General features: G+C 36.8%; 1 protein-coding gene across 1 annotated transcript in view; it reads left to right on the forward strand.

The window, feature by feature from the left end:
* The first annotated feature begins 13,130 nt into the window (after nt 1-13,130).
* Nucleotides 13,131-17,149, forward strand: part of CBLN4 (cerebellin 4 precursor) — a 32,075-nt gene continuing 28,056 nt past the window's right edge. Inside the window, exon 1 of the mRNA XM_026697294.2 lies at nt 13,131-13,585. Coding sequence (XP_026553079.1) covers nt 13,295-13,585 — 291 coding nt within the window. The 5' untranslated portion in view covers nt 13,131-13,294. The remainder of the gene's footprint in view (nt 13,586-17,149) is intronic.

Consider the following 17,149-nt stretch of genomic DNA (forward strand, 5'->3'; position numbering starts at 1 on the left):
TTGTAAAATAACTTTAAAAGGAGAAGATTTAAGACTGAAATGCACAATGTCCCACTGAAATTTAACCACCTTAAAAATTGCGTATGGACAAAAGACGGAGGTTTTCACTTGTCTAGCTTCAGGAATCTTCTGTCAAGTCTCTTAGATGTGCTATTAAACTGGACTGTGGAGTATTTCTGGTGTAGATGGTTTCTAAAAGGGATTGGATAAATTCATGGAGGACAGGCCTATTGAGGCTAATAGTCTGAACAGTGATTTTTTTGCTTTGGTTTGGGGAGAGCCTGTTTTGTTCTATCAGTTTCAAGAAAGCATGAGAGTGCAAGGTTTTTTTTAATTGGGGTCGGCTGCTGGGGGTTAGCAGGGGTTTTGGAGAGCCCCTAGCTAAGATTCTATGCAGTTTGTAGAACCCTCAAATCCCACTCCTGGCTGTACCCAGACCCCACTGCCTTGCCCTCCCAGGAGTCCATATGCAGCCCATTTTTGAAGCCCACCCCTGATTTTTATCACCTGTTGGTGATCACTCCAGCTGCTGTGAGAAATAAAATGGACTAACCTGAGTCTTGCTCTAATCAAGTAGGGCTGTTCTTATATTAATTAGCCTTCCTTCAGAGATGGAGAAGCAATCGTCTTTATTTCCAAATTAACTACAGAAAAAATATTTGCTTTATTCAAATATCTCTACAGCAAATAGAGTTGGGAAGTGAGGTAATACCATGAGGCAAGCTTTATACATTTCAGTCACAATTCTTTGATAATATAGAGCCACAATGAGGCTAGATGATCATTTAGAGGGTTGATTACAGCTTTAAAAAAAACACTTTAAAACAACACTGTGAAGATGATGAGCAATTAAGAAAGGTTTAATGTGATTGCCATTTGATTCAGCTTCTTGTTGCATCAGTGTGCATATTTCTCCATTTTGGGATATTTATGCACAAAAATACTACAGGGAAAAATTGAACTGGAAAACAGTAACTGTAAAATTTAGTTTCTTAATTGGTTGTAACTTGCTCCCAAAAAGAAAATATATAATTAGGAATTTAAACACATTTGCACATTTCTATTGATCTTACGGTTCTTGTGTAATGAAAATGGGAAATTCAGAATAGATCACATAAACCGATTAAGTTTGTTGTCTCTTTAATCCGAAATCATTATTCAATTCCTCCAATCAAGCAGTTGAATTCACACCATTTTTCTTCTCTGGTCTGAAGCTTGTATGTTATTTCTTAAACCTGATAAATGCATTGCCTCAAATAGAGATTGAATTTTTCTCATAGCCGATGTATCTGCTTTTGCCTTTGCAATTCTATAAATTAGTATGGGTGCATAGATGTGCATTTATACACATAATTTCTTATTTTTTTCTCACTTGCATTTAGATACATTCAGCTGTATCTATTTGACTAGAAAGGTGATGTAGAAATTAAATTTAAAAAAAATAAAATTTGGAGGGCAGAGCTGCTGTCATGACGATACGGCATACAATCTTGGAGGTCTGAGATCGCTGCCGATATCTTTGCTCCTGGATGGTCCAATTGGATATAAACCATCCCAAAGAGATGGTGAAAGTGAAGAGCGCATCCTCTTGATCCCAGGGATACTGCAAAGTCCCTGGTAGATCCAGGAGAAGCTCTTTTTGCCAGCAGCAAAGAGGCAGCCATTAAAGCTGCTGAAGTTGGGACAGCTCCAAAATGAAAGAGAACAGAAAGAGAGAGTGTGCCGGTTTGGTGAGAACCTTTTCTTTATTCTAAGATTTGAAAGGACACCGTAAGAAAAAGAAATAATCTGTAAAAGTTTTGACAGAAGTGATTAAGCGGCGATTTTAAACAGGAATGTCAAAGTAATCTTTTTATTTTTTTTTCTCATTGCTGGATTTTCTATACATGATCTTATATTTTGAAACCGGACTGGGTTTTTTCTCTTCTTTCATCTATTCTTTTTCTCCTTTTTGATTTTATAATATTTTAGGCTAGAGACTCCCTTTTAGTTATTTTTTTTTTAAATATATTTTTAATTTTTTAATTAATTATTATTATATTTTACCTGGAAAAGGAGGGGGAAAGTGAAAGCAAAAGAAACTTTGTAACACTGCCAAATAGAGGCTTGAAAATATTTTATTTCTCTTTTGACCAGACAAAGCTGAGAAAGAACTGAGACTTCTTTTCAAGGACATTGCTATTTGATAAGATAGAGGGAAGAGCATGGGAGAGTATTATTGCAGGTGCTCTTCTGGGTTTCTATCAACATCTGGAGTCTGGTGTTGAAGCTTATTGGAAAACAGTTCCTACAGAACGCTAACTTACCCCAGATACCTAAAGAGATTGAAACAATGTTAGAAAGCAATATAACGATGATGGAGTTAACTGAAGCACTCAAGAAGAAAAATAATGGAAAGGCACCAGGCTCAGATGAACTTCCAGCAGAATTTTACAAGACATTACAAGAATCGTTGAATCTTCCATTGCTAGAAGTTATGAATGAAGTTATGTTAAAGAAGAGGGTACCTAAATCCTGGTCAGACGCTTATATTACACTTGTTCCAAAAGAGGAGGCCGATCCATTACAAATCAAGAACTATAGACCTATTTCCCTACTAAATGCAGATTATAAAATTTTTGCTTCAATATTGGCAGAAAGACTTAAAAAATAATTAAATAATTTTATCCATCCTGATCAAAATGGATTTCTGCCAAAGAGACAAATTAAAGACAATATGAGAGTAATCTTGGACACTTTGGAATACTGTGAGGCACATTCTGAAAAACAAATGGCTTTGATATTTCTAGATGCACAGAAGGCATTTGATAATGTGAATTGGCGATTCATGTTATTACTGCTGGAACAGATGGGCTTTGCTAGAAAATTTATTCAAGCAACAGAAGCTATATATCATAAGCAAATGGCAAAGGTAATGATAGAGGGAGAACTGACAGACTCTATCGATATAAGAAAAGGAACAAGACAAGGGTGTCCACTATCACCTCTGTTGTTTGTGTTAACTTTGGAAGTGCTAAATAGAAATATTAGAGATGAAAAGAATATAAAAGGAATGAAAATCAAAAAGGAAGAATTTAAGCTGCAAGCATTTGCGGGTGATCTGGTTTTCATTTTAGAAGACACGCTTGAAACAGCATTAAAATTGATAGAAAAGATAGAGACATATGGAAAGGTGGCTGGTTTGAAAATAAATAAAGATAAGACAAAGATCTTGACAAAGAATATGCTATCAAGACAAAAGGAAGAACTGGAAGACCTATTGAAAATTCAGGTCATGAATAAGATCAAGTACTTAGGGATATATTTGACAGCAAGATGCAGTACATTAAAAGAGAATAATTATATCAAACTTAAACAACAGATAGCGCTAGATTTGGTGAAATGGGAAAATTTACAACTGTCATTAATAGGGAGAATATCAACAATCAAGATGAATATATTACCCAGAATTTTATATTTGCTTGGAAAAGACTACTTTGAAGATTTAAATAAAATTGTGTTGAAATATATATGGCAAGGTAAGAAAGCGAGAATAAAGTTAAAACTTTTGCAAGATGCTAGAATAAGAGGAGGATTTAGTTTGCCTAATTGGGAGTTGTATTACCAAGCTACAAATTTGATGTGGGTTAAGGAATGGATAACATTAAGAAATACTAGATTGTTGACATTAGAAGGACATGACCTGTTGTTGGGGTGGCATGCTTTTTTATAGTATAAAGGAACTAAAACACAAGGGGTACTTTAGAAGACATTATATACGGGAGTCCCTGTGGTTAAACTGGGAGAAGATTAAAAGACAATGTTATTTGAAAATTCCAGTCTGGCTATCGACTATTGAAGCATTTTCTTATCCTATAATATACAAAAAGGAACAAATTGTTAGATATGGTGAAATATTGAATGAAAAGGGTGAACTTAAATCTATACAAAAACTAGAGGAACAAGGTATAAAGATGAATTGGTTTTCATATGCGCAAATACATTCAAGGTATGATAAAGATTCTAAAATGGAAGATTTCTATGATAAACTGACTGTCTTAGATAAGATTTTGACAGGTACTGATGAAAAGGTGATTAAAAAATTGTATGGATATTTATTAGAAATTAAACTAGAAGAAGAACAAGTTAAAGAAACTATGATTGCTTGGGGGAAGAATTTTGGATATGGGATTGATCTAGAGAAATGGCAAAAATTGTGGTCTCAAAATTATAAAATGACAATGTCAACAGCATATAAAGAAAATTTGAATAAGATGTTTTACAGATGGCATTTTCCCCCGACAAGAATAGCAAGAATGTTGAAGAATAAATCCAAAAAATGTTGGAAATGTCATCAGACACCTGGCTCATATTACCATATGTAGTGGACTTGTGCAGATCCTAAAAAATATTGGACTAAAATCCACACGTGGTTGGAAAAAATGACAAAAAAAACATAAAGATTTGAAACCAGAGATATTTTTATTGGGAATTTTACCTGAAATATATAGTAAAGACTTGAAATACCTGATTGTAAATGTATTAACAGCGGCTAGGATTGTATTTGCTCAAAACTGGCAAAATGAGAAAACACCATCACAGGAGGAAATCATTAAGAAAATATTGGAATGTGCTGAAATGAGCAGATTGACATTTGAAATTAGAGAACAAGATAATAAAACAATTTTATAAAATTTGGGATCTATTCTATCAATGGTTAGACAATAAAATATAGTAATGAAATATGTAGACTTTTAGAAAATACTAAATATATAAAGATGTATTCTTTTCTTATTATATCTACAAAATGATTCTAGGATAGATTTGGGATGATAATATGAACTGTCATAAAATAAATTAAGTAAAATATGATTATTTCATAAAGCATGAATGAATAAAAGTATAGTCAAATGATTGTTTAATAATGATATTAATGTATTTAATATTTGATTGAAAATATGAGATTATATACAATGTAATTGTAATTGAAGTCTACAAAATGGAAGCACAAACCATTTGTAAACCAACTGGCATACTGTATGTATATATATATATATGGAAGATGGCTTGATGTTTGTATGTTTTGTTTGTTTATGTTTGTTTTAAAAACCAATAAAAATTTAAAAAAATAAAATAAAATTTAAATGCTCTGTCAAATCTTGTGTCATTGGGGTTACTTATAAAGTAATAAAGGCAGGATAAAAATCAAATAGAAAAATAAATTAGTGCTATTTGCCTTCCAGGTCAGCACTTACATATCCTGCACACAGGTATTCATTGTTTTATTCTCTAGAAGTGGAAACTATAAACAAAACCTAAGCTAGAATTGTACTAAGATTTGGAAAGTTGGGGGGGGGGGCACATTTAGAACACAGTTTGGGTGCAGTTAACAGGCTGATTTTTTTAAAATCAACCTTTCTTTTTTCTTCATCCTATAGCAAGGGATAAATTTATTTTATGGCATTACGGAAACACAAGACACTTAAGAGGGAATCAATGCACTTTTTGAATATAATAATATAATAACATTGGTTTATCTTTTGAAAAAATAGAGCTTGGGGCATGCTAAAATCCACAATCCTGTGAATTTGAAACCAGAAATATTGTTTATGATGATGATCTCATCTTCAAAGTTCAAGAATAAAAGGCTGTGCTAGCTAATTGGACTGTTATATACAGTGTATAGAAAGCAGTTAAATTAAAAGAGAACTTACACTTTCATGAAAATTCATCTCGGCCATTTTTTTAAATTATTTGAAGTGTGGTGAGCTGAGCCAGGGTGGGAGAATAAAATAAGTGCTGCAGGGACAACTGATGTCATGTCATGTCAGAGAAGAGAAGACAAGGGAACAAGGAGGATTCTCAATGACATCATTGTACATCATGCTAAAGGTCCTTGGTAATCTGCTACAGTCACCTCCCATCATGGCATCCAATAGCTATAATGGACTGATCTTCAACTCTGAAAATAAACAGAGGTATTTCAAATAACTACCTATAGAAGAATGATAATTAGAATGGGGAAGGAGAATGGGTAAAATCTATTTGATCTGCATTCACACAACACATTTCACTCGGATGATTTTCTGGTTTTGCCCAATGGGTTGATTAAGTTAACCAAGTGGGATGAATTAACATAGAATTCTAAACTATCACCATCTCACCAAAATAACCCAAACAAAGAATGTTAATGTGTAGGGCAAATGCATATAGGAAATGTTTACCTGGCCTAGTTAAGTATGTTGGTTGTATATACCTAGCATATAAGAGGAAAACAGATCTCAAAGAGTCTTTGACCTATGACCTTTCTTGATGACTTTTGGACATTACAATGTCCAGGCCTCTCTTGCCTAACTGTATTTTGAGTGCTGAGCAACTGACCTGCAGTTATGGCCATTTGCATCACCCCGTAGTCACATTTCTGTAATCTGTGATGTTTTTGCCAGAAATAGATATTTACTTCCAATTTCTGGCAAAAAAATCCCCATAGTGAAAAATGGGTTTTCTTAATGACCATAGTGTTCACTTAAAGACCATGGCATTTGCTTTACAACCATCCCAAAAAAGGTTGTAAAATTGGTCACAGTCACCTGGTAACCCGTTTTATGACTCTCATGATTTACAACCAAAATTGCAGACTCAATTATCAGTCATCAGTCAAGGACTACCTATATTTAAGGCCAGTTAAGTCCTAACTTAAATTTTTAAAGTCTCAGTCATCCAGGTCATAGTTGTCTCAAAGGTGCTTTATACAAAAGGCAACTGGACTGTTTTTTCCAAGGAAGAGAAGAAGAGGAGGCAGAGGAGGCAGAGGAGGAGGTGGAGGAAGAAGAGGAGGAGGAGGAGGAGGAGGAGGAGGAGGAGGAGGAGGAGGAGGAGGAGGAGGAGGAGGAAGAAAAAGATTCTCATCCAAAAAGCTTATTTGGTTCAAACAGGAAGTGTGTGTGTATGGATCATATTGGCAGTCTTTTAAATTTTAATTTTTTTTAATTTTTTAAAAACATTATTCATTACTGAGATAAATATACCGGTTTATCAGCTCCTTACATGGGAAAATGTGAAAACCAGGTCAGAGAAATTAGACTTCCACAGAGAAAACAGCTGCTTCCAAAACTGAATTGATTCATCCCAAGAACAACCAGCCAATGTACAGCAGACAAAAAGCACTGAAACATTAAACCAGGCCTAAATGTAGAGCTAAGAACCAATAAAGCCAGTCACACAATACCCATTTCATGTAGAAAAACACTGGTCTGATCCAATCTGTAATTCTGCACTGCAGATACTGAGCATGCCTATTTGAAGAGCCGTTTTGTTTGTCCTTTACTCTTTCCAAACTACAGGAATCACACTGCATGTTGAATAATGAACAGTTTGAAAAGGTTTTATTGCTAGGTTAATTCCAAAGAGGTAACTACGTCACTCCACTGTAATTATAATACACTGGCACGTTTACTGAAGCAGAAATAGTTTTTAAAAAGCTCACTATGCCTCCCAATTCCCACTGAACCCTGAAGCTGATCTGATCAAAGCCATCTTGGAGCTTGAGGGTTGCCACACTGCAGCTGAGGGATAGGGAGGTGGGATTAGAAATATCTGGGGTTTGGTAGCCAAAACAAAATACTTTCTCTTGGGAAACAAGGACAATCTCACACTTGGTCAGAGGAAGGATGAGCGATGTCACCAGGCAACCAGGCAGCACCTTGATTGGACCATGTGACCAGGGGTGGGCTTCAAAAATTTTAGCAACAGGTTCTCTGCCTGGTTGTTGGGTGGGTGTGGCCATGGTGGGTGTGGCCTAGTTGGCCTCATGCACCATGGCAGTGAGGGGCATTGCCCTCCCTGGGCTCTGGAGGCTTTTCTTGAGCCTCTGGGAGGGCAAAAACCACCTCCCCGGGCTCTGGAGGCTCTCTTGAAGCCAGAAACAGACCCATTTCTGGGCTTCCTGAATTTCCAGGAAGCCCATTTTTCACCCTCCCCAAGCCTCCACTCACACCTTGCTCTTACCTGCATCCCAAACAGGCCATGTTGGGACTCCTGAGAGGGGCAGGTGGGGTGGGTGGGGCCAGCCAGGTGTGGGATTTGGGGGTTCTCCAAACAGCACAGAATCTTAGCTAGGGGCTCTCCTGAACTCCCAGCAGCCCACCCCTGCATATGACAGATTGTTTGGGGAGGGGAAATTCTTTTTACGTTTAATTAGGTGGAAACCACGGGAACCTTCAGAGCTGGTTTTCACTAAACTGTGCCAATATGACATATCCAATAAAAAAAAAAAACATTCTTTGAGGAGTCTACCTGTCTCGGAGTTTTGCTTGATGTGGGTATGTTACTTGGAACCCTGACAAGTGAGTCTAGAAGCACTGAGGAGGAAAAGCGACATTTTTGCTATTTGTGTTGTGATGTCATACACACACAGAAAAGGCGTGGAGGTTGCATCATGACATTGGGAGGTTGCTTTCAGTTTGACAAAAGCTTCAGACCCTGTGGAGGTCAGGGTTAGGGTTGCTCTAATTGTCTGGATAAGATTATATTTCAAGATGCCCATTCTCAGTCCTTTTCCAAATGGGCAAGAATTAGATACCCTCAATGAGAGCAGTGATTGCTTGGCATAGTACATATGTAAATATGTACTAATAGGAGATGCAAAAAAGATTCTTGCTGGAATGAAGGATATTGTGGATGAGAAAAAAAAAGTCTAAAAGAAAGATACTATTTACAGAGAAAAAAAATACAACTAGTCTTCAATTTAAAACCACAATAGAGACCAGAAATGTTGTTAAGCAGCATAGTTCTTAAGTGACGCATCTCATGATATCATTCAATTTTATGAACATTTTTGCCATGGTCATGAAATGAATCACTATGACTGCAACATATGGCTGATGACTTCCCCATTGACTTTGCTTGTCAGAAGCCCTCTGGGAAAGTCACAAATGGTGATCACATGACCATGGGACTCTGCTAGGATTATAAGTGTGAGAAAGGTGTTCTGAAGTGCCACCCTAATTTTCAACAGTTACCAAATGAATGGTGGTAGATCAAGACTACCTGTAGTCACTAAAATGTAGTCAAAGAGCAAGAAATGCTTATTACTTACAGAGGCAGAGAAATACAGCTATTTTGAGAGTCGGTGAAAAGGGCTAAACAAGGAGTCTCCATCTGAATGGGTTAAATTAGAAGAGATAAAGTTATTTGGGATGAAAGTGATATTTGAGAATGTTAGAATGAGCACATCAAAGATTGATATGGGAATGATAGTGAGACGCCAAAATCTAGAATAAAAATGAAACTATAAATATTAGGACTTTAAAAAAAAGAAAAGAAAATCATAAATGCTGTGAGGACATTGAAAAATAGAAAGTCTTCAGATGTAAATAATGTAATAGGAGAAACATGCAGGGTGTAGTTTGCTCAGTGTCTGTCATTCTTTTAATAGAGTGTGTAGACATCTGTGGCTAATAACTGGAAGAACGTTATTTCATCCTTTACATAAAGGAAAAAGTAAATGTAAAATGTGAATTTAAAAAGCATGAAGTGGTTAATTTATTAAAGTTAGATTTTGGCAGAATTTCATTTGAAATTCTAATATGTAAGAATTACATATTAAGGGTTACACCTGGGAAAATGAGGAACATAAGTAACTCCATCTTTATCTGATTACCTCACATGGCTTTGTGTGCATGATTGATTTGGCCATATGTGCTGTTTTCCCTAAGGAGGTACTTCCTCCAGTGAACTATTGAATAATGATTGGCCATGAGTAGGGATAACCCAGAACAACAGGAAGCAGTCATTTTGGCAAGAAGCCAAAAAAGTGACTACAAAATAGAGCTGGAAGTCTGTCACTTACTATTTTTAAATATAGGGTGATGTGGTGTTGGATTCAATTTTTTTTTACTACCAGTTCTGTGGGCATGGCTTGGTGGGCATGGCAGGGGAAGGATACTGTAAAAATTTCCAGTCAGAGGGGGTATTTTCTGGTTCTTCTAACTACTCAAAATTTCCGCTACCGGTTCTCCAGAACTGGTCAGAACCTGCTGAATACCACCTCTGGGGTGATGGAAGTCACTAGTGGCTCAATCCAGGTGAGAGACATTTTGACAAAATGGGGGGGGGGATACCTATCCATCCTCTTTCTGCTCCTAATTCCCATGTGAGGCTACAGTGGGTGGTTGAGGACAACATAGATTACTTACATGTGGTACCTTGCTCAATAGTAGTTACTGTGACAGGGATCTTGGACTCCTAGTGGATAATCATTTAAATATGAACCAGCAATGTGCTGCAGCTGCCAAAAAAGCCAACACAGTTCTAGGCTGCATAAACAGAGAGATAGTATCAAGATCACGTGAAGTGTTAATACCACTTTATAATGCCTTGCTAAGGCCACACTTGGAATACTGAATCCAGTTTTGGTCACCACGATCTACATAAGGATCTTGAGACTCTAGAAAGGGTGCAGAGAAGAACAGCAAAGATGATTAAGGGACTAGAGGTTAAAATATCTAAAGAACAGTTGCTGGAATTGGGTATGTTCAGTTTGATGAAAAAAAGGACTAGGAGTGACATGATAACAGTGTTCCAATATCTCAGGGGCTGCCACAAAGAAGAGGGAGTCAACCTATTCTCCAAAGCACCTGAGGGTAAGACAAGAAGCAACAGATGGAAACTAATCAAGGAGAGAAGCAACCTAGAGCTAAGGAGAAAATTCCTAACAGTTAGAACAATTAATATGTGGAACAATGAGCCTCCAGAAGTTGTAAATGCTCCAATGCTGGAAGTTTTAAAGAAAAGATTGGATAACCATTTGTCTTAAATGGTATAGGGTTTCCTGTCTAAATAGGGGGTTGGACTAGAAGACCTCCAAGGTCCCTTCCAACTCTGTCCAATTCTATTTGGATCATGGGAACACAACAGTACAATTATTAGTCAGTCTTGCAGGGCTTACAGTGTTTTCCATGACAGTGAGATTTAAGTAATGAACCAATATTATCTCAATCTTTAATTCGTAAACATGTTTTTCACATCCAGCTCTTCTGCCTAGATATGATGAATGATAATGCTGATAATGGGAAGGAAAGAAGGAAGGAAGGAAATGTATCAGGTTTGTTTACTAAATACTAAATAATAACAGCCTAACTTTAATTATTACTGAATGTTGAACATTTCTAGTTTAGAAAAGTTTGGAATAAATGTTATAATAGCAACAATATAAACATTACCATTGCTTCTAAAATTTTATCAATTTTATCAATAAACAGAATTAAGAACAGGTTGCCATATGATTTGAAGCTACACAATCTCAACTTGACATTATTAGATCATTGGCTTCCAAATGGATTGCAAGGATTTCTAATGGTGGCACATCATTGATTTGTTTTATGTAAGCTGATTGTCGTTAAGCTATTATATAAAATGTTCTTTTATTTACTGTTACTGGCTCCCTATGGACTTTTTGTGTAAGAAGGAAAATGATTTTGTAGTTTTGATGATTCGAAATAATAGGTTATAGAAAGAAGGGAAATATAATGAAATCTTAGAGTGAAAGGTTTGATTAAAATTTGTATGTATGAGAAGAAAATTGAAGTATTAATTTTTTTTGTTATATTATTCAAAATATGTTTAGGGATCTTAAGAATCTTATGTATAAATGTTTCAGTAAACAAATGCCACATGCTGCCTCATTCAAAATCTTTAATAAATATGACCTCTATTTGTGTCTCTTACTGGAAGGAAGTTGCAAAGAATGAATAACCTAGGTGAGACAGAGAAAACAGTCTTGGAATGCTATTGTACACAATTATATTGCTATTGTTATTTTTCTTCAGAGTATCCTGCCTTCTGTTGTGCAATATAAATAAATTAAGTGAAACATTTTCAAAAAGAACCACTAGGCAGTGCACTAGAATACAAACCCACCAATCTCAACAGGAAAGTGGGACAATCTATTACTTTGTTTTCAGTTTAAACAGTTGTGTTGTTTCTCCAAGAAACGGAAGCATTTAACAAATACCTTTACCCATATCATGAATATTAAAGGGTTTTTAATCAAAGGCACAGGTATTGAAAATATTGAAAATATTCTACTCTTATGACTGGATGCAGTTTAGCTTATCCCACAATTGTGATTGTTGGTTGATACTTTCTCTGCAGGTTGATACTTTCATAAGCATTTTAAATGAAACTCAAAACTTCAAATCTGTAAAAAGAAAAGTTGCACCCTGATTCTTTAAACTTCTGCTCAGAAACAAATCTCGTGGTTTCACTGGAGTTTTCTTCCTCACAATCACGTTGAGGTTTGTCATCTAAATACCGCATTGCAAAAAGCGTTTTGAGTGACGATTGCTCAAGAGTTAAACCTGCAAAGACGACCGGACGGTCGTTAATTAACACGGTGGGGACCCAAAAAAAAACCCCGTTTACACGAGCGTTAAAACCATTGACAAAGTTATGTTTGGAATGGTGGCCTCGGAGAATGCAATTTCCTGCATTGCTGCTAGATGCCCCGTTTAAAGACAATTGTGGGGAGGGAGCTGGAGCGAGCGAGCGAGCGAGCGAGCGAGCGAGAGAGTGAGGGCGAGCGAGAGCGAGCGAGCGAGCGAGGGCTGGGCGTGCTTTTGTATGCCATGACGCTGGGGGGAATCGTGGTAAAGAGCGAGGGAACTTCGCTTTTTCAAAGCAAATGAGCTCAGCCACAGTATCTGAGTCAGTTTGGAAGGCAAGTCTCCGCTATCAATAGTTGAGCGTGTCGGCTAAATCCCTGCAGGACAAGAATGAGGGGCAAGATGAAACGACTCATTGCTACGTCAAATGTTTTTATTTCTTCCTGATCTCGCTCTCGCTTTCTTTCGTCAATAATTCACCTTAGGGCTGCCCCCCCCCCCTCTCCCGCCATAGCTTTTTCCTCCTGGATTCTGGGAGTGGGGGGGTTCAATGGCAAAGAAAGGGGAACCGGAAAGAGCTGATTTGGTCCAGGAGGTGTTTGGAAGCACATTTCCAGTAGCTTTTTAAAGGATCCTTCCCTCCAAAATCAAACAGGAGGGAAGATAGACTTTCCACCCCCACCTCCGCTGGAAATGTTGAAAATTTTCAGAAGAAGCTTCTGCTGATGCTGTGCTGGTAGCAAGCGGTGTGTGTGTGCCTGTGAGCCTCTGTCTGTGTAAGAGTGGTGATTTTTTTTCCCCCTCCGCTGCTGGTAGGGCTGCTAGAGCTGGCTTTGTGGCGTGGTCTGTGTAAGCGTGGAGAGAGGTGGAAGGAGAGGAACGTTGAGGCGCTCCGCGCAAGGCTTCGCTGTCCGCCGCTCTTGGTGCTGAACATGGGCGCTTTAAGCAGGGCGCTGTCCATGGTGCTCACCATCATCCTTACGCTGGCTCTCTCCGCTCTCCCCGTCTGGGCACAGAATGACACAGAACCCATCGTACTGGAAGGAAAATGCTTGGTAGTTTGCGATTCCAACCCAGCGACCGATTCTAAGGGATCCTCTTCTTCTCCTCTGGGGATCTCTGTACGGGCTGCTAATTCTAAGGTCGCTTTCTCAGCAGTCAGGAGTACCAACCACGAGCCTTCTGAGATGAGCAACAAAACCAGGATAATCTATTTTGATCAGGTAAAAATAACATAAATGGGTATCTTGCCGTACGTAGAAAGACATCTAATCGTTTCCTACTGACAAAAGGAGCATATGTTTGGAATGGGGAAGTTGGTTTTGCCTGAGTTTTGTTTAAGTTTTTTTTTTAAAGGTGATTTCAGCCCTGGGAAAGGGACTAGGTTAAAAGTGGAGGGGGAGGCAGCTCCTTACAGTACTGAGATGAGATAGGATAAGGACAGTAGGTGGGAATCAACAGGTAGAGTTGATTTGCAAACTCTTTAATCCTCCTTTGAAAGGAGTGGGCTGAAACTTAGGAATTGGAGACATAAGCTTTTGGTCCATTTAATTGCTCTGTTCAGTTCATAGGTTTTTTTTTTCCCTCTTAATATGGATAGCAATTTCACACATGCTTTTCTCTGAGAATGAAGTTATTTTTTTCTATTACTTATTGATTTTAGTTTCTACATTTCCACTTTACATTTAAAGGCACATGGAGGGTTAAATAAGTTCTGGCAGGTAGGACTTCACACACAAAAATTCTGTCTCACATTACGACATAAGTAACAATTTTACTATTCTTGATGTGCTGGAATAAATGAAGTAATACCAGACAATACAGGAATGATTTAATGCTTTCAAGAGGTTAATACTGAGGGAAGACTGTAAAAATCAACTTACTTATGCATCCTTGTACTTTATTCTTGAGAATGTTTACTTAGAAACAGTAATGCATAAGATTTTGGTATTTTAATTTAACTTTTATATCCTGAAAAAAATAGTTGGAAATTTGTTAAAGGCTTCAAAGTGGAGAGAAGGGAGATAAAGTGAAGATATATAAAGAAAACCTCAAAATCTCCAGAAGCTCTTCAGTTGATTAGCAACCAGATTTCCCAGCAGCTCAAATCTTTTATGAGTTTTCAAAATCATTCAAATTTTTCAATCTTAAATTTTTCAAATCTTTTATAAGGTTTCTGCACCCTACAGAACCTGTATCCTACACTGGACTTACTCTGGTGTAGTTAAATCAACATGCATTTGGCATGGATATAGATAATATAGCATTGAAACTGACTCAGATCTCGCTAGTAAAATATGGAGGCAGTCCTTTGGAAAATTCACTGCACCTTAGTAGCATCACTGCAGAATTTTGCAACCTTGGAAGGACTTTCTGTACTCCTCCCTTCTTCCAAATCCATTCCTGAAGCAGACAATAATAATTCTTCTGGAAAAATAGAAAAATGTATTCCTTTTACTTTCCAAAATATCATATTGCATTTCCAATTTTGATCTAATGCATCTTAATATAATCAATCTATTTCAATAGGAAAATGAAACAAATGTTTCAGTTTTTCTGCTGTGATGCTGTTTACAAGATGCAATTTTTGAACTATCAAAGATCCATGCTTTGAAGGAGAAGATAGAAAGGCATTGGAGTTATATCATGCCAACTCTGGTTTAAAATCCATGTACTATATCTAATATCCTACCATCAGCTGTTTATGCATTATGTGTGCCTATAGAGCTGTAGATACAGCTGATTCTTGCAAATATTAGCTGAAGGTTTTAATTAAGCTCACTAGTTATTTTTTTTTGTTTTTCAAGGCATATTCTTTGACAGGCTGACAGATCTGCATTTCTCTTGAGTGTTAGAGTCCTAGGAATCTTGTAACCAACCCAGTCACATTGTCATTAACCTTTTCAAGGGATCAGAAGTCAGGTGTATTTAACAAAAGATACATGGAGATAGTAGAAGCACATGACAGCTACCTGTTTCTCAGAGGAAGGAATAGAAGGCAAAATATCAGTATTTTCCCACTTCTACCCAGATACAAGATATATAAGAAATGACTTTTAAAAGTATATGCTTTAATTATATGCATCTCTGCTCTGCTAGCTGTGTACCACTTAAAATGCCCCACTCTTTCTGCAAAGTTTTAACTTCCTGTTTTCTTATGAGATACCATCCACTTCTTGCCTTCATATGTTTCATTTACATCTTCACATTCATTACTGGACACATTAGCCAGCACATGTTACTCATTATATGCAAACCATATTGCTTCTGGAATTGTCATGACAACTGAAGTACATCCCTACCCTGATTGATCCGAAAACATATTGCTAAGGTACACTCTAATCCTATACATGTTTATTGAGAAGAAATTCCCATTGAATGGAGTTTATTCTCCTTTGAGCTCAAAGAAATGTATTTAGGCAGGAGGTCAAATAGATTGGGTGAAGTGGATCAATGATATTGCTGACATCAAGGCACAGGAGAAGGATTACAACTTGCCTTATGAAAACGACCCAAGTAGAACTTTTAGAAAAAAAAAATTTCTCAAGAGCAAAAGAAGATATGAAGGTATTCTTCCTGTTACCGGTAGTATTATCTTTTTAGATGGTAGAGTCATAGAGAATGCAATATTACATTTCATTACTTTTATGATAATATATCCTTATTGTTTAAACAATATATTAGATACAGTTTTTATTGTAATATTAACAACGATTCATCATCTAGCTGTTTGGAAAGTTTAGTCTTGTACTGGATCTACAGTTTTGTGTTATTCATTTTAATCTTTTAGTGATCTTTATATAATCTAAAGAAACTGTTTTGGACAGGAACATTGATAAATTTATGCTGTAATATTTATTCAGGGACAGAAACATACACACACACATAAACATGGGCTAGATCAGTGGATGATCTAGTTCATAGATCACACACACACACACACACACACACACAATCCTTTCCCATCCTTTGCAAATAATCAGAGAAGGTTTTCTCTTCCCCTGTCTTCCAGATTATGTCAGGCTACATTTTTGTCAGCTCCTTGTAATCTGATCAGTGGTCAGAGTTTAATGGGTGTTACAGTCAGAAACTTTCAAGGCCATCGCATTGAGAAAGGCTGCTGAAGAAAATAGGCCCTATATGCAAAGCACATGTTAGATGGCTGTAATTCCATCAAAGTTTACTGAGAACTTCAGAGGATGACCTGTTTATGTATAAATAAAGAGTTCACGACTGTGTAGAATTTAAATGAAAGGCAAACTAAAATGTACAATATACAAAGCAGATATTTCACAGCCTGTTACATTTATTTTGAACAGTGCCCTCTGGTAAAAGATAACAGGGCAGAGTTAGAGGGAAATACATACAAAGCTGAATAAAACGATAAAGCAATTTTAAAGACAACAAATTATGAAAAGCCAAATAATACTTTAAAAGGTTCAAAGCACAGTCTTAATACATCTAGGGTGGTAGGAGAAGCTGGAAAAGGCATATTATATTAGATTCTCTGATAAATTTGTGGCAGAGATTAGAACTGCATGAGCCATAATTCAGGTTTTTATAAATTCGTCTGTATTATATAGAAAGCCCTGGGATTCTACACTTTTATTTTAAAAAGTGATTTAACTAAGTGGGGCTCATTCCTCAGTTAATGGATAGAGGATTGCAAAACTGGTAATAACAATAATAATAAACTGTCAGTATTAGGCACACTGAAATCTAGAAGAAGGTTAGTAATAAATACATCAGAAAAATGAAAAAAAAATAAGCTCAGTGGTGGGAATATT

Source organism: Pseudonaja textilis, chromosome 3 (genome assembly GCF_049901715.1).
Source record: "Pseudonaja textilis isolate UNSWEBS1 chromosome 3, rPseTex1.2, whole genome shotgun sequence".
In the NCBI taxonomy this organism is placed as follows: Eukaryota; Metazoa; Chordata; class Lepidosauria; order Squamata; family Elapidae; genus Pseudonaja; species Pseudonaja textilis.